At 39.4% G+C, this 23,492-nt stretch overlaps 3 protein-coding genes across 11 annotated transcripts in view; 2 read left to right on the top strand and 1 right to left on the bottom strand.

Moving 5' to 3' along the window:
- The first annotated feature begins 263 nt into the window (after positions 1-263).
- On the top strand, positions 264-1,026 carry LOC115630623 (DNA-directed RNA polymerase II subunit RPB11-a-like). Its single transcript, XM_030527258.1, has 4 exons — positions 264-377; positions 429-518; positions 575-749; positions 807-1,026. Exons 1-4 carry the CDS (start codon positions 325-327, stop codon positions 843-845), a joined length of 357 nt encoding a protein of 118 aa, XP_030383118.1. The 5' UTR covers positions 264-324; the 3' UTR covers positions 846-1,026.
- On the top strand, positions 931-1,639 carry LOC115630622 (DNA-directed RNA polymerase II subunit RPB11). The gene is made up of 4 exons (XM_030527257.1): positions 931-1,074; positions 1,135-1,224; positions 1,288-1,462; positions 1,524-1,639. Exons 1-4 carry the CDS (start codon positions 1,022-1,024, stop codon positions 1,557-1,559), a joined length of 354 nt encoding a protein of 117 aa, XP_030383117.1. The 5' UTR covers positions 931-1,021; the 3' UTR covers positions 1,560-1,639.
- Positions 1,640-1,688: 49 nt separating this feature from the next.
- LOC115630619 (restin homolog) overlaps positions 1,689-23,492 on the bottom strand; it is a 39,805-nt gene continuing 18,001 nt past the window's right edge. Inside the window, exons 4-17 of one of the 9 annotated variants that reach the window (XM_030527246.1) lie at positions 18,950-19,090; positions 18,791-18,832; positions 15,265-15,420; positions 14,989-15,201; positions 14,761-14,926; positions 14,530-14,707; positions 14,270-14,335; positions 12,949-13,059; positions 9,386-9,496; positions 6,413-6,479; positions 2,567-6,345; positions 2,332-2,462; positions 2,056-2,270; positions 1,691-1,998 (exon numbers count right to left, since the gene is read on the bottom strand). In XM_030527246.1, coding sequence (XP_030383106.1) covers positions 1,952-1,998; positions 2,056-2,270; positions 2,332-2,462; positions 2,567-6,345; positions 6,413-6,479; positions 9,386-9,496; positions 12,949-13,059; positions 14,270-14,335; positions 14,530-14,707; positions 14,761-14,926; positions 14,989-15,201; positions 15,265-15,420; positions 18,791-18,832; positions 18,950-19,090 — 5,423 coding nt within the window. In that variant the 3' untranslated portion in view covers positions 1,691-1,951. Of the gene's footprint in view, positions 1,999-2,055; positions 2,271-2,331; positions 2,463-2,566; positions 6,346-6,412; positions 6,480-9,385; positions 9,497-9,575; positions 10,241-12,948; positions 13,060-14,269; positions 14,336-14,523; positions 14,708-14,760; positions 14,927-14,988; positions 15,202-15,264; positions 15,421-18,790; positions 18,833-18,949; positions 19,091-23,492 lie in introns of those variants that run through there. The other 8 variants (XM_030527252.1, XM_030527247.1, XM_030527250.1 and 5 more) reach the window with 8 other exon arrangements.

The raw sequence follows: 23,492 nt of genomic DNA on the forward strand, positions 1-23,492 counted from the left end.
TGTACAGAAATGTTATCGATGTGCTTGCACAGTAAGTGCTAGATAGCGTATAAAATACTGCGAATAAGTGCCAGTTATTTTAATGGCGCTGACCAGCTACGGATAATTATATTAAATTTTTAATACTACTAATTAAAAGATTTTCTTTAATGGGTGCCATGATTGGGTGCAGCCCTTTAAATTAATAGAAGCTCTGTCAGTGAAGGAAGCGGTTTGTGGCTGTCAAATTTGACAATTGCTTCGGACAGCAATCCTCATTTGATTTTAAGTCAGTTTGCAGAAAATTATCATTTTATTCAGCGCTTTCAAGAAAAGTACAATAAAATGAATGCTCCACCGAAATTCGAGGGCTTTAAATGCATTAAAGGCGAAAGAAAGTATGTAGTGTTACCATAGTCATCAAAAAACTGACTATTGTATGTTTCTAGAATAACTGTGACCATAGATCGAAAAGTGCAAAACGCTTCAATTTTTACAATTAATAAGGCTGACCACACTATTGGCAATTTGCTGCGCGAGTAAGTGGAAAGCACTTAAATAAACGTAACAAAATTAATAAATGCACACAATGCAGGCAACTATTTAAAGACCCGAGAGTGCTATTTGCCGGATATAAAATGCCGCATCCTCTGGAGTACAACATTGTTATTCGTGTGCAGACGGCTGAGAATTATTCGCCACAGGAGGCTTTCATTGCCGCCCTGCGTGAACTAATTAAAAGAGTTAGTCGTATTGAAGAGCTTTTCCGGGTATGGTGGTTGCATAGATAACCATATTGCTATTACTTAATTGTTAATACTTCGCAGGAGGACCTAATGCACTTTCAAGGCAGCGATGATTGCTAAAACTAGTTCACCTTTAACTTTCCAGCCATTTATGTGAGTGCGCGAGAACCATTGGTTTGCAACTCTTCATTTTCTTACATTTACCAACACTAACACCTACTGCGTTTTGCTTGCCGTGCGGCTTCTGCTTATAAACAATTGTGATTTTTCGTAGTTTATACAAATAAATCTATAAAATGAATGCTCCACCAACTTTTGAATCTTTTTTGCTCTATGAAGGCGAGAAAAAGTAAGTAGCTATTATTGTTTTGGGTGGGCCAGTTCCACATTTATATTTTTGCCAAACCAGAATCATCAAGGAATTGGACACAAAAGTGACGAATGCAGCAATATTCACGATCAACAAGGAAGACCATACCTTGGGCAACATGATCCGCAAGTATGTTGAAGTAGTGTATTAACCATTAGCGCCATTCCCATAACTTATTTTTGTTTTGAGTAGCCAGCTGTTGAAAGATCCCAATGTGCTGTTTGCCGGCTATAAGGTGCCACATCCACTGGAGCACAAGTTCGTCATCCGCATACAGACAACCGCAGAGTATTCGCCGCAGGAGGCTTTTATGAATGCTATTACCGATCTTCTGGCAGAGCTTTCACTGTTTGAGGAACGGTTCAAGGTAGGTCCATAACATACATACATAACATTACATATTACCACTATGATATTTGTATTTTCAGGATGCCATCAAAGAAAAGAAGGAAGGTGGCGATTAGTTTTGTGGCGCACTGTTAATTTTAAAAGTTTTTTAAATCCTAGAGAACGACTTCCCATAAACGTAATTAAGATACTCGTAGATAATCTGTGTTTTTTCTTGATTTATTTTACATGCAACGAGACAATTTTCGGTGACTAATTTCATAAATAAATAGAAAACAATTTAAAAGGGGCAATACAAAATAGTATGCAAAACGATGATCACACAATTTAAAAGAATGTTAGTAGACGTTTGCCAGTTGTAGCATGAATATCAAGCACGTATCCAAAATTGTGGAGCTCTGTTGAGGTAATTGTTTTGCTTCGCTTACACCATAGATTTAGATATTCGTTAGCTACTTATCGGAAATAATTAGTTTAAAATTGAACAACGAAAATAATTTTCCTAAGTCTAATAGGTCTCATCGTCGGCGCACTCGCCCGTATCATGGCCGAAAACTGTAAAACAAATATTGTTAAGGTGACAGTTGAAGATCAATTTAAAGTCTCATTCACCTTCACAAGATTCGCAGTATTTGCGCGGAACTGGCAATTTGCGTTCCTTTTTCTCGTTGTTGTTGGCCTCAGCGGGTGGAGGCGGTGAGTAGTCGCGATCATCGGACGCCTGCAGCGGACAATCCTCGGTCTCATGCTTATCGAACTCATCGCAAATGTCACAAAATAGACGAGGAGCTGGCTTTCGTTTGCTAAGCATGTCAAAGGCATGAGGTCTGGAATACAAGGAGAAATCACATTCAATTTCAGCGAATCAATCATCATTTGGAGACTTACTTGGTGAAGTCTGTGGGCAGCATTTCCAGTGTTTGCACCTTGGCCTTCAGAGCATCGTTTTTCTGCTGCATATCAGCAATAATAGAGTTGAGAAAATTGATTTTGGCAAGACTGTGCTCTGTGTCCAACGACTGCAAATATAATCATCAAATGGATTAATTAACGTTTTTGAATCTATTGCCATTTTTACAACAGTGTAAGGACAAGAACTCTGAATGAATGTTAGGGAACCCACCTCAGGCGCATCACCGCCGCCAGATCTGCCGCCCGTTCCATTGGCTTGTGTTTGCAAAGCTAGCTGCTGACGCGCTTTCTCCAGCTCTAGGGATTCGATTTTGCGCGTTAAATTCTTGCACTCCAGTTGAGTAGTCTGTTGTATTTCGTGGGCATGACGTAGATCTGTTTCCAATTCAGACACGCGTGCTTGCAGCTGCTGCAATAAAGTGGACTTGGCCGTTGCTGCCTCATCCATTTCATCGATGACTTTTGTATATTCTGTCAAACGGGCATCAAATTCATTGTTCTTCTCAAGCAAAGCTTGCTTTTGTTGCAATTCCTGTTGCAATTCCTCATTGGCTGCCTGCAGCTCTTGCAACTTTTCATTGGCTGCCTGAGCCGATGCTTGCGAACTCTGCTCCCTCTGCTCCAGAGCCAGTAGTTCTGCCTCCTTGGCGTTTAGTTTTTGCTGAATCTCCTCACTTGTGCTTTGCTGCTTCTCCAAAAGGTCGTGCGTTTGCTGCAACTCCTGCTTCATGCCCGTCAATTTCTCAATCAAGCGCTCTGCATTCATATCCGCTTCCATTTCGAATAACTCAAAGATGTGTGCGGTCTCACTTTTTTCAGCCTGCAGGACTTCCAGCACAGTAGATAGCTCAGCATTGGTGGCAGATATGTTGGCATTGGCCACTTGAACAGCCTCAACTAGTGTCTTCAGATCGGCAATCTTTTGCGCATCCTCTCGGGCTAGCTGCTCCTTGTGTTGCAGTTCAGACACGTTTATTTCCAGACGCTCCCGAAGCTCACGTAGCTGATCCTGCAGTTTGTTGACTTCCTCGACTCCATTATTTTGTTGCAGTTGCAACTGCGTTTGTGACGCTTGCAAGGCCTCGTCCTTGCCCTTAATTTCCAGCTGCAGCTTATCCAGGCGCGATTGCATCTCAGAATGCACTTCCGTGGCGGTGCTGCTGGCAGCTTCCAGCTGTTGCAAGTCCTTGCTGAGCTCCTGGTGCTTTTCAGTAGCTGCTCTGAGCTGCTCCTCTATCTGCAACATCTGAGTCTTGTGCTCCGTTTGCTTCTCGCTTAGCTGCTGTTGTGTTTGCTGCAACTCTGACTGCAGCCGCTTATTGCTCTCATCCATCTGCAAAATTATTTGCTCTGAGCCTTGGAGGCGTGCTTCATACTCAGCCACGAGCTGCTCCCGCGCTGCTGATTCGCTCTCCTGCCTCTGTGCCAATTCATTGCGTGCCTTGCTGGTAAGTTCGGCTTTTAGGCTGGCAAACTCTGTGGCCTGAAGGGATTTGGCCTCTGTGGCAGTTACCAGTTCAGCTTGAAGTTGCATGGCTTCGGCTTGACTGGATTGGAGCTGTTGCTTCGTCTCCTGCAGCTCACGCTCTAGCTGCAGACGTTCGGAGCTGCTGGCATCCTTTTGACTGGCTTGCTCCTTTTGCGCCGCCGCCAGCTGCTCCGTAAGCTGCAAAAGTTTGGCGTTCAGCTCTGAGCTGCTGTTGCGAGTGGCATTCAAGTCCTGCTGTAATTTGCCTTGTTCCTGCTCCAGTTGCCCACACTTGGCCGTCTGGGCCTCTAGTTTGCGCAGAGCATCGCTCAGCTCTAGATTCTGTTTGCCTGCGGCCTCCTGTTCTGTTTTGAGAGTGGCGTGCAGTTCGGCGGTCTGCTCAGTGCTGGCCTTAAGCTCTTGAGTCAACACCTCCACTTGACTGCAGAGCGCATCAATGCGTTGTTGATTAGCTTGGAGTTGTCCCTCGAGTGTGGCGCGTTCATCGCCGCTCTTGTTGCTCAGTTCCTCGTAAGCCTTCTGCTTCGCGACCAGCTCTTGTGTGAGCTTGACCAGCTCAGCATTGGAATCTGTGGAGCTGGTGCGCAGACCGTTCAATTGTTGCTCCAGCGTTTCGTTTTGCTGCTGCAGACCCTCACAACGTGTCTGCAAGTTCTCCTGTTGTCGACTGGCGTCGCTAAGCGATAGTTCCTGCTTTATGTTCAGCTCCTCTAGTTTGCTCAACTGCGTCTGCTTTTCAGCGATGTCCGCTTTGGCTTTGCTTAGTGCTTCCCTTAGATCAGTCAGTTCACGTTCAAATTTGGCATTGGCCTGCTTCAACACTTCGTTATCGCTGGCCAGCTCCATGTGCTGACTGCTGTTGCGCTGTTCCAGCTCAGCATAGGTTTTCTGCTTGCTCTGCAATTCCTCATTCAATTGCTTCAGAGTTGCTTGCAGCTCCGTGGCACTGCCACGTGCAGCTAGAAGTTCGCTTTGGAGAGCCTCATGTTGTTGATGTAGGGTTTCGCATTTGGACTGTAGTGCTTCGTGCTTCCGGGTCACATCACCCAGTTCCAGTTCGCGTTGAGCGCAGCTCTCTACACTCGCTTTGAGCTGCGACTCCAGGACGGCAGTTTGTGATCTTACAGTTTCATGTTCCTTGGTTAGATTTTGCAGCATTTGCTGGCTGTTCTCTAGAGCTTCGCTGTTTTGCTCCAACTGCTTCGACTGTTCCACATTTTTGGACTGCAACTCAGTATATTTTTGCTGCATTTGGTCTGCTGCTGCCGCAGCTTGTTGCAGCTGCGTCTGCAACAGTTGCTGTTGCGCCTCGAGCTCGGCAATGCGTTTGCTCATTTCTCCAGCTGCACTGTGGGACTCACTTTCCGTTTGGCTTAGAGAGGCTCTCAGCTGGCTGAGCTCAGCCTTTAGTTTTTCCAATTCACTGGCACTTTGCTCGCTGCTTGCTTTCGACTGCTGCTGCAGCGTCTCTAACTGAACTTGAGTTGCTGCAAGAGCTGTTTCAGCTTGCTGCGCTTTTTCGCTGACCTCGTCGTGCACTTTCTGCTTCTCCTCTAATTGCCTTTGCAATTGTTCAATGCTGGTTGTAGACTGCTCATTGCTAGTTGATAGCTGTTTAGTAAGGTCGTCCTTTTCCAGAGACATTTCTTTCAACTGCTTCTGCAAACTCTCCAAGGACTTGTTTAGCTCGGCTATTGCGGTTTCTTTTTGCTCATTAAGCGAAACACTTGCGTTCAGTTCTTGCTGTGCTGTCTGTTGTTGCTGCTTCAGAGCCAGCAACTCGGCATTGATTGTGCTCAGCTGCTGCTCCAACGTGGTCTTGGCCTGCTCTAAGCCTTCATTTGTCTTTTTAAGTTCCCCATTCTCGGCTACTTTCTGCTCCAACGCTCCCTTACTCTGTTCACTGCCCATGAGTTGAGCCTTGAGCATTTCATCCAGTGCCGAGCTGTCCGCTTGCTGAACACTCAGCTGCACCGTCAACTCATCTACCTGATGGGTCAGCTCCTTAACCTGCTCATCACGCATTTTTATTTCCGTTTGAAGGATTTCATATTCGTCCGTGATATTGGAGCGTTCACTCTCTAGGGAATCGGCGGCATTCTTCAGCTTCTGCATCTCGTCGGTAACATTCTTCAGCTCTTCCATTTTAATGGACAGTTTCGCTTCAAAGTCTGCCTTTGCTTGCTCTGTCTGCTTCTCATGCTCTTCCTTGAGCAGAGCAAGCTCACTGCGCAAGTTCTCAATACCGCACTGGGACAGCGAGAACTTCTCCAGACTTTCATCCTTGCCGACCAGTTCCTTTTGCAGATTTTCATTTTCGCTTTGCAAATATTTAATGTTCTCCAGCAATCGTTGTTCTTCTTCCTGTCGCTCGGCCAAGTTCGCTCCATTTTGCTTTTCTTGGAGGTCTAACTTTTTCTGCAGTTCGGCGATTTGCGCTTCAGCGGCACTTAAAGCGGCCTTATCCTCGATTGGTTCAATACTTTGCAGACTAGGCGCGCCTGAAATGGAATACTTTCTCAGTTCAATTGGTTCTGCAAACAAAATTAGGTGTTGTGGAAGGTATACCTGAGACTAAATGTGTTATCTTTGATTCCAGAGCATTAATCTTCTCCTTGTACACCTGAGTTTGCGCCTGCGTTCAAGATAAAAATGGATTGTGTGAGTGATGGGAAATTATAAGTGAGCTTTTCCTTGTAGAAAATGTGCGTTGACTGACGAGGACTGTAGTAACCATTATTTTCATTCTTTGAGCTTTCTGAGAGCTATATTCTAGATTTTAACGCGTAGAAGTTAAACACTGACAAGTTATTATCTAGGCTTGAAGAAACAACTAAACAATCTAAACAAGGAAGGAATGCGAGAGTCAAGTGGGCTCAACTTTTAAATGCCCAGAACCCACAAAATCAAATAAAATATACTTCATTAAATTCATACGTTTTCAAAATAAAATTACTTCAATCAATCAAAAAATATTAGCTCGTACAGTTTCGATAGAATCTATATTCTGTCTATGCATGACTCACATAGTCATTCGTGTATTTGTTGTACTGCACACAGTTGAGCCTTCCTTTAACTTCCTTTCCATTTGGCCTATCATGACGAAAAGTAACACGAGGACACATAAGCACTAATGGGATGGAAATGACAAATATAAAATATGGAAAATCACTAATAGCGGAGAAGTGGGTGCATCAGAATAAAAAACGTATCCATTCTCGGACTTGGGAGACTTTGAATATCAAGTTTGGTTATTCTATCTCTCATAGAGATTCTTGCGTAGATATAGTACAGAAGAACATGGCTATATCAACTCGTCATACTGATCAAGAATATATATTATTTGTGGGGCCTGTCCTTCTACGTGTTACATGTACACTCACATTAAACTAATATACCCTTTTATCCTTTCGGTACAGGGTATAAAAATGCTTGAGTATTTATGCGTGGATCTAAAACCATTGAGTTACGTAATTTTGTTTATACCCTGTACCCGTAGGGTAAATAGGGTATATTAGGTTTGTGCAAAGTATGTAACATGCAGAAGGAAGCATCTCCGACCCCATAAAGTATATATATTCTGAATCAGCATCACGAGAGAAATCGATCAAGACATGTCCGTCCGTCCGCCTGGATGAACGCAAGGATCTCAGAAACTATAAAAGCTAGAATAACCAAAGTTGGCATCCAGATTCTCCTAGGTCCGAGAAAGGACGAGTTTATATTATTTGTTTTAATTTTCCCCCCCTTCCCACGCTTCAGAATTTCGTCAATAGCGTCCACATCTCAAATGCTACCTAAACCAAACTTTTCACACATAATTTATATATAATTATCTACTGTTGTTTAAAATGTTATCCAATTCGATCAATTCTAAGAAAAGTTATTAGCGAAACAAATTCTCTACAGTACAACCCCAATACTTTGGGGGCATGAAACAAAACTCAAAAACAGGTTTGAATTCGATATCGTACGAGCAAACAAGTTTTTGATACCAAGAGCATGCATGTATGTACCGATCGGTCCTGTGGTAACTATATGATATGGGCCATCAATTCTCATGAAACTTTAGAGAATGATGAGGCATGTTACAAAACCTATCAATGCCACAACAAAAGTCGTTCTACTAAGTGATTTTTCCACCGATCGGTAAAATATGTAAAATAAACAAAGAAGAATGTCATATTCAAACAACGAAATAATAATACCCTAACCCAAACAAGCTTTCGACATTGTGTTGTATGCGTTGTTATCAGCGCTCATAAGTAAGTAGTAGAAGCAAAAAAAAATGTTTTTTAGAATTGACTGCTTTGGATCAAATATAACACTTATTTTATAAATAAAAAATAAATACATATAAATCAAGTACATGTAGAAAGTTGAGCTGTAAGTAGCTTTGCAATTGTGGACTCTTCCTACCATGTTCTGGGAGTATGGGCACAGTCGTTTCGGAAAACTAGGCGATCATTCAGACGGGCGCATATGTCTATATCGATTGATTAAGATTTTAGATACTTTAAGGCGTCACAAAATGAAACTTCTGCGTGTTACATACTATACTTTGCATAAACCTATTATACCTCATGTTCAAAACATTACCGTGTTCATATGGACGGACAGGTATATATTATTGACTCGACATGCTGATTATATGTATATGTTCCTACAAGATGGGGGGTCTGCCATACGCCTTCTTCCTATTACATTTCGACTTTCTAGTGTAAGATTTCACTCTTCGGGTATAAACAGTTACAAATCATACGATTTCATAGGATTTGGTGTCAGGTCGTGACAAATCGTTTAAAAAACAAGGAGCTGCCATGTTTATTTCAAATTTCATTCTCCATCTTTGTTTTTATCTGAATCTGAATAGCAATTAACCGATAATTTAAGTGATTTTATTGCTGTTGTCAAAACTATGGAAAAAATTGTTTAAATTGGGGTGATTTAAAATTAATAATATAATTTATTTAAAGCGTTCAAAGTGTTACTATTTAATTTAAAAATGCATCTTTGGCTCTTCAAAAGTTTAATAATGCTTTGGGACTCTCTTAAAACAAGCCGAAACCGTTCCGTGCTTCGCTCGCCTCGACAACTCCGATTTTTTCCCAAAAGGATTAATTTATAAGGCTCTTGGGCATGTCTTGTAATACTAGCTAAAAATATATTTACTTTGTGGGAATTACTTACAATCGCAAGAACACACATACGGTTCCCAAATATTTGTGAAATTACTGAAAAAACCTATTTATAGTAGAGAAGAAGTGGGCGATGAATCGAAATAATCGCTTCATGCTCTCTGCTATAATATATATTATATATAGTCTAGTATATCCTTTAGAATAGAAGATGTGTTAGTTTGGTTTATTTAATATCTAAATTACGTCGGTATGATCAACTAATAAAAAAATGATTAAAGTTTTGAGGGTCTGTTTTTAAGAACAACTTCAAAAACGCTTTTTTGTCCCTAGATGGCTAACACTTCTACAGCCCATGTTATCAGTCAAGGCACATTCTACATATTACTCTTTGGGGTCTTACATTCAATTCGTCGCCGCAGAATTGCGCTTCATCTATGGAGAATTGTAAGTCCTCCGATTTCTTGCGCTCATCCCCCAACTGGGTCTCCAATTGCACAATTCGTGCCTTTAGCTGCGGAACGAAAGCAGAAGGTAATCAAGATATTAAAACCAATTTCCAAGGCACTTCAAATAAAACAACATTTGCAAAATGATGTACAATAAAAATATTTCATATATTTGTCATATTGTATTTGTAATTTGTATGCTTTTCCTTTTAAACGTAAATAAGTAAGAAGTCATACTGTATATCGTAAGTATATGTATATCGTACAACTAAACCAACAGCAAGAAAATTCGCTTTCGTAAAAATATTAACTTTTTATACAAGTTTTTCATAAGTGGTTCTCTCTTCCAATGTTTTCATCAGCCAGATCGATTTAACAAATTGTAATTCAATTGGATTTGCTGCTTCATTGCTTGGCTTTTGTTGTTGTGTGCTTGTGTTGAAGATCTCGTAAATATTTTTGGTTGTTCAGCTTAAAACGCTGTGCAGACTTCCACATAACTATATAGTATTCGTACTATGTAGGTCTATTTTCCGTGTATTTCCGACATGTGCCATTAAAAAAAACTCTTCGAAATAAGTAAACAACTTTGAGCACTGGAACTGTGTGTGTGTGTGTGTAATCGGATCGAGCCGCTTCCCACGACCTATTGACCTCTATTTGATGCGCAGCGGTTGCAGGACACTGTGCAGTATACAGTGCCTCTCATGGTTGCCCGTCCAGCCTCGGAACTCACGTCGCAGATCGGCCAAGCGAAAACTGTGGCGAGCTATTAGGCGTCTCCAGCGATCGGCTTCGATCAGCAGTTGCTATAAAAACGAATTTACAAATAGTGCAAAAAGTTGAGGACATTGTTTTCTGTATCTTTTCTTGTCATTCCTCACACTTGGATGGAAATGCGATTTTGTTTTGGTTTGGGATTTGCCTTAAAAAAAAAACAGGCGGGAAAAAGTGTTTGATTTGGTTTGGTTGATGGATGGATATTGTGGTTGGGACTGTTGTGCTAATTGAACAGAACTCGAAATGCGAACGACCTGAATATAATAATAAATGACAAAAATGCAACTCGCTGATACACAAAATTGTACAACAATCACAAAAGTTTATTGAAATACACACATACATACATAACCGAAAGAATAAACAAACGGCACAACAAATAAACACACTTGACGAAGCGTGAAGCCATCAACTAAGATACCGACTAATTATCGCCAGTGTGTGCCACTGTGCCGAGGTGAAGCCCCTAAGCCCCCGAAGTGCAATTGTGCTAAATTGGTATGCAAATATTTTATAAATAAATTATTCTGTAGATGCAAAATGGAAACACAAATTTTATGAAACCCAAAACGGAAGGTATTTATGGACACATTGGATGAGTCTCCTTGTCATGCTATTTTTATTGCTGACACCATGGAATCTGTTTTATTTATTGTGTGGTGATTACAATTGCTTTTAATATTTTTTCAGGATTTTCTGTTGGGATGAAATGTCCAATCATTTGTATATGTTTTAAAGCATGCGAAGTATACCCAAACTCTATCAGAGGAACAGATGAAAACCTATCTCAGACAAATGAATAACAGTACTTATCTAAACCACTCCATATGGACGATTCCAATAAACCATTAAAGCCCTACTAAATACTAGTTCATAGCAAAAATACTTTTGGAATAAAAGTTAGCTAGCAAAAGAATTTGAAAAGTTAAAAAAATAAGTAAACAAATAATTCGATTTGAAAAGATTTTAAGATAAGATAAGAATCAATATAAACAATTCATTTCATTGAGAAAAGTGCATTATTTCAGCAATTTATCAGCTAGATATGGATACGGCTAGATTATTTTGAAAATGGTTTATTGAGTTTAGCAAAATAAAAAGATCGTACTTTTGGAGAATCTACAATTAATGTAATGAAAAGCCCCTCTCTGATCATTTTACTTTGGAAGACTATTCCCTCTCTTCACCGCAGTTGTTCAACGAAAATAAACTTTGCTGCTCTATATGATATTTCTTTCCAACTTCAGATTAGGCTGAGAAATATTAAACCCAAAACAAAAATTCATACCGGTAGGCCAACTCTTGAACCGATCGGACAACTGCTGCTCATTAAATATATTAAATATATTAAAATTCATTATTTCTAGTATACTCGGGATCATACAGGGTATAAAAGAATACTACGCTAGATATTGCGGATATTTTGAGATGCGTGCTTATTATTTTGAAAGCACGGTATGCTATTGAAAGTCGCAATATATCGTAGAAGAATATTTATCTACATTTATTAATATCTCAATGGTAGGCAGCGAATTTCTGTTATGTCTCCTAAACTTTACATTGTTTGGAAGTAATCTTCAAAAGTCCATAATGGGTTTTCTAAGCTACCCTATATAGTATATGAGATTTGCGTTGTACATATGTATATATATAGTATATGAGATTTGTATTGTAGTTAGAGTCACACTTTTGGAAGATATGAGTTATGTATGCATGTATGTACTTGTATGTTCGTGTAGCTTTTGACTATCCCTAGTTAGACTTGTTTGTAATTTGTACTGGACGGTATTAACAGTGTAAGCATTTAGAGCCAATTAACGAATTCCGTCAAATCATTTGATGTGATTGACGAGTTCCCATTTTGCTGGGTTAGAGATAATGATGAACTGAAATAAAATATAATTGAATAAATTAAAACAAAAACGTGCGCAAACTAAGTGAGTAAAATGAACGGCAACACAAGACAATGAGCAAAATGAAAATAACTGTGAAAAAAACGAAAAAATGTTAATTGAAAATAAACACAGACGACACGACCAAACAAAGAAAGGAAAACCAACCAAGTGTGAGCGAGCAGGCGTCTCTAATAAGGCGCGCACAATGTAAAAATTTGAAAATTTCATAATAATGATTAGTGAGTGGTGTGGGTGTGTGGGTGTAGCTAACATAGATCTGTATGCATGTGTGTGTGTGTGTGTGTGTGTGTATATGTTGCATGCGTTAATGCATTTGGCAACAACAACAGCAACAAAGAGAAGGCGAAGAAGAAAATCCGTGATACAAATACAACTGCTCTGCACAAATGACTGAGCAAACATCGGCTCTTTCTTTCCTGCCCACCAGCAGAGCCAACCACGAGCAGTTGGCAGCTGGCAGCCATTGGCCAGCGATCGGCTTAGCCAACTGGAAAAAGTTTCTTTTTATCGCAAAACCACACTTTCTTTGGCGTTGTACCGCGTTTGGAGGCCAAGAGCAGCGAATGCCTCGGCGTCGGTGGCAGCAACGTCAAAACGGAGGCGCCACTTTCTTGTGGTTCTTGTTGTTTTTGTTGTTTCAGTTGTCGTTGTTGTCTTTGTCGCTGTTCCTTTCTAGCTGTGCTTGCAGTTCCAGCTGCTGTTGTTGTTTTTGTTGTGGTGCTGCTGCTGCTCAGAGTGGGCAACCATTGGGTGAGGCGAAATGGTCGCCTGCGATCCGCATAGGGGTGCGGCGCATACATGGTATCGGTGAAGATAATTACCTCGTTAATGTTCTTCTGCAGCTGGAGCGCCTGGTTCTGTGCGTCCTCGCGATCCAGTTCACGTTCGACCATCAGTTGCTCCACATGATGTTGTTTCTCGCGCAGCAAGTCCTGCAAGAGTTCATTAACGGTTGGCACAGAAAGCGTATGAGTTTAGAAAATGCCTCTCAAACGAATCATGAGGAACACAGATATAGCGTGAGATTTACATAAATTTATATATCGTTGATCGCAGATAGAGCTGTACTTAATTGTTATACCACATTATTATATATAGGATACTGGATAATAAATTGATGAGCAATATATTACTAATAAAGCCTTGAAGAAAATATCACTTTTTTGTACAAAGTCAACTACAATTTAATGGTACCATATCAGCTTATTGTACCTTCAACCGAATTGAACTCGAAAAGTAATGGTACCAGGTAGTATTTAATTAGAAACGTTAAAAAATAGGGTTTCCTTGAACTTTTTATCAAAATTTACATAAGAGCGAAACAAACTCCCTTTTTATACAATTAGGTACAAATTGATTAAGTATGTACCGTACCGAATGTATCGATTGTCATGTCGTACTTGTAGGTTTAGTGAAGTATCAAGGCATCATTTAATAACTTTCTATTGGCGATTTGATATATTTTTTAAAACCAAAAAAGTACTTTATTTTTTAAGACTACTTGAATAATAAATATATATGATTTTTTGAGAATTCGATAAGTTGATCGCAATTACGAATTAATGGAAGTTTTCTCTATCAGCAACCGACGATATTTATACATACTATATATAGGGACGAATTGTGTGCGTTTTTCTTTGATGTGTATGTACAGAGAGGTGCATCAATAACATACATATGATGTCTTTTACCTTTCAAGACTTCGGACATTCTAGTTCCGTGCACATGCAAAACAACGTAGATATAAAATATGCAAATAAAATAGCAAACAAACCAACAGCAAAAGCGTGCATAGAAAAGTAAACTTTTTTATTGTACAATAGAAAAATGCAAAAAATAAAGAATCCATCTTAAACATTTTATACATATGTATATAGCCATAGGGAAGTAAAGTATATGGGTGTAGTTATATTATAGGTGGGGTGCACATGGCAATTATTTGTGTACATATAGTATAGTATATAGTATTAGTAAGTTTAGTTGCATAACTTAAGAATTAAAAGTTAGGACAAAAGACAAGCGCAAGGAGTAGCAACACAAATATAAACAGAGCATTGCGTACAGTTGGCGTGCATGTTAGCTAACAGAGTGGGATAACAGCTCGATAACGTGGACATTGTTTTTTTTTATCGATTAGCATACCTGCATGGAAAATTGACTTTTTGGCGTTGTAACAATTGGCTTTTGGGGCGTGATCGACTTGCGCTGCTGCATGGGTAAAATTAGAATATATTAAGGGTTAATTTAGCGCGTTAATAGAGGAACTGCACAGTTAAATATTAAGTTCAAATAAGGATTCATAAAAACTGCAAACGCAAAGTGGGAACAGTAATATAAACAGTGTGACTGTGTTGTGCGTTGAAGGGGAGGGGACTTGAAGGACTCACTAGCCTCACTTATACCTGAGCATTCATGCGCATGCGCGACGTATTTGTTGTGGCAATGCTGTTCATGGTGCCAATGGATGTGAGAGATTCGCGCGACCCGGTACGCGATAGACGCGTCTTCTTCGATGATGGCGACAGCGACACCTTGGCAATGGGCACAAAGACGCCATATTTGGGTTTGCATTCAAAATATCTGCAGGATGAAGAATTCCGTTAGAATGGGCAATTGTTCAGTTAGTTTATTACCTTATGCCATCCACAGCACCATCGTTTTTGCCACTGGCCTCATCCAGCTCAACGCCGCACCAGTTTCCAGGAGCGAATTGGGTCTCGCCCAGATAACGCAAAATGCCCGGACGACTGCCGAAGCCAGAGGAGACTATAACGCGATCGCCCACAGTCAGTCCATTCTCTGTAAAATGGATATGCCGTTAAGTTGGAGTTGCGCTTGGAGTTACCCATCTAGCTACTTACTGCCTGTGCTTGGACTGCGTAGCATAGAGCTGCGAACACTGGCCGTTGGCGAGACAGTGCGTGAACGTTCCGGCGAGTTCTTGGCCAGCGGCGATGTGGGAGTTTGTGCGCCCGACATCGGATACAATGTGAGTCGTGTCAGACGCGAGAAGATGCCACGCTTGGGCTCGCATTGGAAATAACGCTTGCCCGAAACACATCCATCGTTTTTACCTTCAAAGGGTATTGCAATACTTAGTTATTGACTCTAGCACTCCCCTCTCTCTAGTCGCTTACCATTTGGCTCATCCAGAACAATGCCGGCCCAATCGCCAGGTGCAAAATGTGTTTCGCCTATGTAGGCTATCTGTCCGGAACGAATGCCACCAACCCATACTCGTTGACCAATTATAAACAGTTCTGTGTTGGCTGTGAGCACGGCACTGTTGTGATCTGTGGAGGGTAAAGTTAAGGTTTAGTTTGGCCAACCGAATGATTGATGAATGTTTTCATAGTTTTAAATTGTTTCTTGGGCTTTTCAAATGCTATCCATTTATCACAATAACAATAATAATCGCCCAAGTTCAGCTCTCAATTGCAATCATGCAATATTCTCAAGCTCTGCATATTATTTGTATATATCCAGACTATGATGTCATTCATAATTGAATGCATTTACATATAGCGGTCTGTCCGTGGTTCTCTCAATAAAACTTTGCAATCTTGTTACTAACAACTAATGTCGACTGGCTTTGCAAATGCGAACTCCCTCGCGCTTCAGTGCGCAATGCTTATATGTATTCGTAAAACGGATATTGACTATTAATAATAAGTTTATTTATATTCTAAATTGCCGAGATGTGACATGTGAACTTGAATAGCCAGCAGTTACACGACACCAATAACAGGCATTACTTTACTTCTGTGCGTGACAATAACGAAGCAATAATCCAAATCTCTCTGACTTCTATAACGGATATTTTATTCTGAAAACCAATGGTGGCAGTAGTTTGAATATCCGTCAACCAAAAAGTCGAACTACAAATCATTTCAGCTGAAAACCAAAGCAACTGTATAAACCCAAAATTAAACTTTGCGGTTATAAGACATTTTAAAATTCAATTTCTGACCCATTCTATCATTTAAGCCAGTTTCTAGTTGCTTGTCTAAGCATAAGATTCAATTATAGATGCATGTACTCTACGTACCTGCATATAAATAATAATAAATTTATAAATAATCCAAAAATTGCTATAAAGTCAGTTTAGTTTGAAGTCATTATTGTCGAATGATTTTTCCCGCTCTACACTGTCAATTGTTGTTTAACTTTTTATATTTTTCCATGTTGTTCAATTAAGTAGAAAAGGCTACCTCTGCTCTTATCATTAAGATATGTTTACCTCACTTGTAATTTAGTGAATAAACTGCAATTGAAGCCAGTTTGTTCAACTGTTCGAGTAAATTGTAAAAATCTTGAAAGCATTTACAAAATCTACACCAAACTATATTTCTCACATATCTACTATACTTTTGAGATATGTACTATAGTATCTCTGCTACCCACTTCATAGCCATTGCATTAGCCAACTGAGCCCACGCCTCTAAAATGTTATTTAAAACATTACTATTTGAAAAAAAAAAAAAAATGAAAAATGACATTTAAATCAAAAACCATTAACTCAAAAATTACGAAAATTGCATCCGACCTATGAAGTCACAATACGACTGGCGCTGCTTTTGTTGCTTGGCCTTTTTCAAAAAATTCAATAGACATCAGCAGGTTTTGCACGAAGCTGTGTGGCTAGCCTGTCAAGAGGTATACCCGTACTCGAAGTAATTGTTGCAGTAGCGCCTACATTCATTAGATATGGTAAATTTTTGCAAAATTGCTTTTGAAGCTGCTGTTTGTTGTTTTGTTTGGTTTTTGTTGCCGCTGTGCTACGCGACGACGTGCGAGCATTGTGTCCGGTTGGCGGCATAAAGGTGTCACGTTACATCTTCAAAATGTCAGTTAAACTGCGCTAATGCGACTGCAAGGCAACAAAATCTTGTAGACTCCAATAGGTTCTTCAGCTGAGGCAACTCTTCGCTTTAAACGATTCAAGCATTTAAAGCTGACGCTTAATTCGAAACAAAGGTGTCAAATGGGTCTTCAATTTATGGCTTTCATTCGATTTATCTTTACAACAAGGGGCCTAGCCAATTGATTCGCTGGATAGCGAACAGCTAAACACCCAATAAAGTTTCATCTTTGGGACTTGATGGTGAAAATATGTTGCCAAACGACAAATGGCATCGTCACTTAAGATTGGCCTTGACAGTCCCCGGATGACATTCCAATTCAAAATGGTTGGACATTTATAAAGCTTCAGGGAAAACTCCTTAGCAATTTTTCCGTTAAATTCGACAAATTGGGAAGTCGCTTGCAATGCTGATGTCAAGCGATTATTGACTCTGGATGTGTCAGGACTTAATATTGATGCAATCGCATATTGCTGTTGAGCATAATTTTTAAGATTATGTGCCAAAAATTTGTTTGAAAAAAAGTGTTTTCGAATTATGCGAATTACTTAACATACTGGAGAAAATAGTTCAGCGTTTGTATGTGTTTTTTTCTTCAGAAATTCTACAAGAAAGAAAATCTTTTTGAGAGATTAAAATATTTTAAGCCATTAAAATTAGCTTAAGCTGCCACATTGCTAGCAGAATATTGGTTTAATAAATTGTAAAATACTTGTACATTTCTACAAAAAAAAAAAAAAAACACGATCGTTAGAAATGAAAATTCAAAACTTTCGTCGAGGCTAACTAAGCTATTCTTTAAATCCGAGCGTGTTTTCTCTAAGGGTATCCCCCACTTCAATTACAGATTAGCAATCGGTACAGTTTGTCGATTGGCTTATCTACTGATTAGTTACTTATCCATTGTATTCCTCGATATGCAAGATAAGCTTTAGGACATAGGTTTCATATAAGTGTGGTCCATTTCATAATGTATAGTATTTACAAAAACACTTTCTAAAACCCGAAACTTGAATTGGGATTTTTATTGCTGTCCAGTCTTTAATTTGCTTTAAGAAGCTAATGGGATCAACTGAAATGTGTCGTTAAATAATTAATGGACCACTAAAATAAATATTCAGCCAGATATAGACTGGGGTGTGTTTCTTTTTCGTTTGGCTGTGACTGGCTCTGACTATTCCAGCCATACAAGTATACTATTTACCCGTTAACTATAAACAACACTCAACTGCGACGCGTACAAACATTTGCAGCATTCGTGCAAACACATAATGTCGCATTAGCCACCGATCATTAGACACTGCCTCATTATATGCATAGACGACAGCCTGCACCCACACTGGGCTTCACGTGTATGGAGGAGATGAATGCGTCTTTATAGGTATGATTTCCAGATTGGTTCATTAGGTTGCGTTAATGCGACAACATTTGGACAATGCAGCTAGTACGAGTAGTACGATCGATCGAATGCGAACAAATTTACATGCAAGCCGTCAATAGCTGTGAGCGATTGTCAGCCCAGAAAAAGCCATATATCGTGGTTATGTCCAATGACCGTTTATGGAGCGAGCAACTGGCATAGATTTCAAAAATATTTTGTTTGATTTTTGTTTTTGCAGCACGAGCCACCTGCGCAAATAGTTAAGTGACGTGTGTGTGTCAGTGGAACATAAACAAGTTGGCACCCGAACACGTTCGTTCAGATACGTACACTATATAGCAGTATAGTACTTGTATATGGCCAATCGGGTGGGTGGTTGCTGCTGTAGTTAATGGCTTGTTCTTTTCGTTTTTTTCTTACCTGAGCTTCGACGCCGACCTGTGGCCTCAAGATAATAATCATCTTTGAAGACGAGAACGTAACGAGACAAAAAATAAAATAAAATAAAACAAAACAATACAGAACGGTTTCATTTTCATGCAACGGCGTACAACAACAATACGAGGAACAATAACTTACAAGATGTGCGTCGTTCGTTGTCGGATAATGGCGTTGATGTGCGCGACTTGAGCGATCGGCGACCGGCCGAAAAGCGTTCCCAATCGGATGTGGGGGAGAGCGAGGAGCGCGTAAAGCGCTTGACAGTCTCTTGATAGAGATCTGGGTGGGGTGCATGCAATAGAATTTGCATAAAATGTAACATTCATTTGTTTAGAGTTTTGGCCACCTTGCTAGTTATTACCGGTTATTGCCATTTTTTGTTTATTGTGTGTTTAGTAACGCTGTTATTGTTGTTGTTGTTGTTGTTGTGGGTGTTTTGTTAGATCTCGAAAGCTGCCTTCAGTCTCAAGCAGGGTCCAGCAGCCGATTGCTTGTGTTTTTAGTTTATTCTCAAGTTAATAATTAGCGGATTCGTGTTAATCACATACGGGTTGCCAACTTTGAAAATGTTCATACCATGTAGTTTGTGAAAGTTTTCGTGTTATTGTCTGCTTGCGTTTTTAATTGGTTTATTGCTGTAAGGCAGTAGAGTTAGTTGCCGGCAGAGTTAAGTTCAACAGCGAACGGCTGCCGCGATACAGCTGGAGGGTTCATTTTTAGTTTCTTTAAACATGAATGATCAAAATGTTCATTGAATTAGTTTTGTTTATGCTTCAGTAATTAGAGAGAATCTGAACGAAATTGGAACAATTTCTAGGTCACAATTAGCATGTAAAGGTAACTCGAAAATATATTTTGAAACTATTTAGACTAATTTCTGTACTCCCAACACGTTATCTGGTTGTAAGTACATACTAACGACAACGTATTTATATAATAATTGCTACTCTTCTGCTGCCAATTTTTGAATCAATAATATTTGCCTTCAAGTATTTCATTGCCTGTTTTCATTCCCTGTGCCCTGTGCCCGTCTCTTCGTTTGTATGAGCGAATGTTGTCGGAGAGTATTTAATAGACCTAAAAGAACCAAACTTTATCTCCAGAAAGTTTGAGTTATTTATTCTCCTATTGGTGACTTATAATAACTGGCGTAATTCTTAAAATATTGCACCATCTTGTGAGTACTAATCTGCCCTCGATAGCTCAACGACAAAGTAAGTTGTTGCAGCATCCGGTAGGACGCTTGCCGAGTCTTTTAGACATGTGCGTCTGTCTGTATGAACGCAAGGATCTCCGGACCACTTCCCCGAAATGAGCTGTTAAGTTTTTAAGTACATTATTTTGTATACTTCTATATATATCTAAACTTTTGCATGACCCTGGTATTCCATTCTTATTTGAGTTGCAATTTAGATATATCCGTCTAACTGTGATTATATTTATTGCATTGTCTATTGATATTTAGTTGGGCTCTTCCAGTTTTATTAATCTCTGTATGACAGTCTGGTCGTTTCTTTCATTCTTCAATACTAATCAAGAATATAAAGAAATTCTCAAAAATGTAATAAAGTATAAGCTACAAATAGACTAAGGAGTATAAATATTATTTTGGAATAAATAATGTCTTATTGTTGCCAGATTGAGACAAAAATTATATGAAACAAATCAATGTACAACAAAACATGGTCATGTTTTCTGCTCTATGTAGTAGAGCCCTGCAGTTTCGGGAGCCTCGGGTCTAATCTGAAGTTCAGCACCACAATAAATGTCATCTATGGCCGACAATTTGCGCTACTTTCTAAATCATTTGCCGTAAATTTTCGATATGACAAAAAAATACAAAAAAATATATAATTCATAAACCATAAATCAATTGAATTGTCTACAGTTTGGTCATGTTTTGTGGCAATTGAAAGGCAGCGCAGAAAATTGCAGCAGACAGTAAAATGGTTGGAGAGAGGCAAATACGAAACAATTTTCTCGACGGCGGCCAACAAATCTGAACAAAACAAATCTCAATTGCACGATTTTGGTTTCCGCTCACTCTGTATCTTCGTGTGATGTATCTTTTTTGTTTTGTGTTTGGTGTTTTTTTTGTGAATGTGGCGACGTGAATCTAATTGTGTTTTTGTCAGCGTAAATGAGTTTTTTGTTTGATTTATGGTATACATGGTGGCTGTGCGATGTGCTCGGCCTAAGATTTGACCTTTTGTGCTGTTGGCTACCGTGTGGCTAATCAGACATGGCCAAAAGATCGCATAACTTCAAGGCTCAAAAAAATACAAATATACGCGCATTCGTTTGCGACCCAGCCCCCAGACTTGCTTAGCAAATCAATCAAGACAAATTATTATTATTGGTTAGCTACTTATTATATTTCATGACGCTGGCATTTTGCTTTTTTTCCCCCCCTAAATTATAGCAAAGGGGGCGTTGAATCTGTATCTGCAATTGCTCGTATCGTCCATAAATCCAAGCAAGTGGAAAACTTTCACTGTGGGCTGTGAAGTTTTGCAAGTAGCTGAACAAAAACTCTAGCGGTTTTTCAATTTGCTTTTATCCAATTGTGTCCGTATCTGTCAGTCTGAAGTTGTCTACGCCGCTGAGCTATATGCGTGCCACTTAAGCGCGTTCTGTAGCCGCTCAAGTGAACAATTACGTTCCACAGCGCGAAAGTCGTTTTTTTTTTTTTAAATATATATTTTTATGACAGGCCACTGAATGGCAGGCAGTGTGCGGAGCGGTAATAAAACAGATATACAAGTATACGAGTACTCGTAGATACAAAATGCAACGGGCTAGAACCTTCACAAATTGTTTCCAAGTACTGCACAAATCTGAATTGTTAATTTCAGCGTTTAACTGTGAAATGTTAACGTCTCTGGCTAAAAATACATGCTCGTCTACTTAGTATGTACATATGTACATACAAATACGAGTGAGCAACAATTTCCTTGCAGTTGACATTCAGTCTAGGCGTACACTAATGAACTCATGTATCTGACAGATACAACACAGTGGTGTTGAATGAATCATCAAAGTGACCGCCGTGCCGGTGCGGCTGAATGAGTGAGTGAGTGAGTGTGGCGCCCCAAGTCTAATGCTGCTAATGTAGTCTTAGCCTTAAACGAACAGATCGCGACCCACTTTACGCACGATTCTGGCCAAAATCCAAAAGGCGCGCTGTGCTCCTGACCATATACGTAATGGTAATGGCATGGAGATAAATCAATGCACACAACAATCGGCATGACACACGACGCAGCGTCAAATACACGACGTCAATGGCTCATTATCTATTGAAATGATTAAACAACATTTAATTAAGCTAAGCTGTATTGTAGAGTTGCTGCAAAAGTCTACTCTAAACTCTAAAAGTGAACCAGTTTAATCCACAAGAGTTGTTTTCCTTTCAGTAATTATTCAATGATCCACAAAATAATGTAATTTTTTATTAAAGATGATTGCTGTGTATGTGATCATCCACAAATTGGTGTTTCTTCTATGTTTTCTTAGAATAATCTACAGCAAAAACATAGGCAAGAAAAATAAAATATTTCGGGTTTTATTTATAAAACTTTAACTTTGTTAAACACTCGTACTTCTAATCTGATCTACCAATCTATATAATAAGTATATACTTAGCATGTCCTTTGAATTTCAACCTTTGACCCAATGCTATTTTCAGTAAACTCATTTAGTTTTTTCTTCATTTACGAAAGAGATAAGCGTTTTTAAAAGTTCCCCGGAGGTTTGTTTTCCACACTCTTGACGGGACGGAATTTGATCGTAATATTTTCCTAAATCTTATAATTAAATTGCCATTGGATTTCTAGATTATCATAATTATCACAGATATAGACGCACTATAGTACTGCTAGATAGAATAAGTTTCTATTGTCGGGAGCAGGTGAGAAGTGGTGACTAACATGACGATCTTCAAGAAAGTCTTTTAAGTAAATGCATTTCAAATATATACTTGTAGAAACACTTTGTTTCCTACCAATTGTTGGAAAATAAAAGCAAAAGTAAAGTAACTGATGGCATAACATTTATTTAAATGCATAACAAACTGCGACTAACTATGTTTGGCAAAGTAGCTGGCCACATTTATTGGCTGTTGACCTTTGTTAATGAGTTTTTATTAAAAAGCAAAACTTTCGAAACCGTATAAAATGATAATTTTGCGAAAGCAAGATTGGGAACGAGATCAGGGCTGAACGCCAAACACACAACATGTGTTTACAAATTCCCATTCAAATTTTTGAAATAAATTTCGACGGAGCAAGTGAATGGGAAAGGGAAAATGAATAAGGATCGGCAAGTACGACCCAGCTCATTCAATATTAGCCAGATTGCACAACTCTGACAGTATACTGTAGATGGATAGGTCGTGTGTAGGTCGCTACAGTTTTGTTTGACCGGTCGTTGAACGATTCTCATCCCACATACATACAAGTATGTACGCTAGTACGTACCTGCACTGGACATGGCTTACATGACTTTTCGGCATGGAAATGCTGGCCATAGTGGGCTGTCGGCTTCACGTTGCTATTAAAGCGGCTTGGCAAGTTTTAAAGCAGGCTAAATAAAGTGCACATATTAATGCGGGTTTTATCGCAATTGTTTTAATGTCAGCTCATTGTTGAGCGCACACAAGATAATTGCATTTAGATAAATG

The sequence above is a fragment of the Scaptodrosophila lebanonensis genome, unplaced genomic scaffold (genome assembly GCF_003285725.1).
Source record: "Scaptodrosophila lebanonensis strain 11010-0011.00,11010-0021.00 unplaced genomic scaffold, SlebRS2 tig00001410-arrow-pilon, whole genome shotgun sequence".
In the NCBI taxonomy this organism is placed as follows: domain Eukaryota; kingdom Metazoa; phylum Arthropoda; class Insecta; order Diptera; family Drosophilidae; genus Scaptodrosophila; species Scaptodrosophila lebanonensis.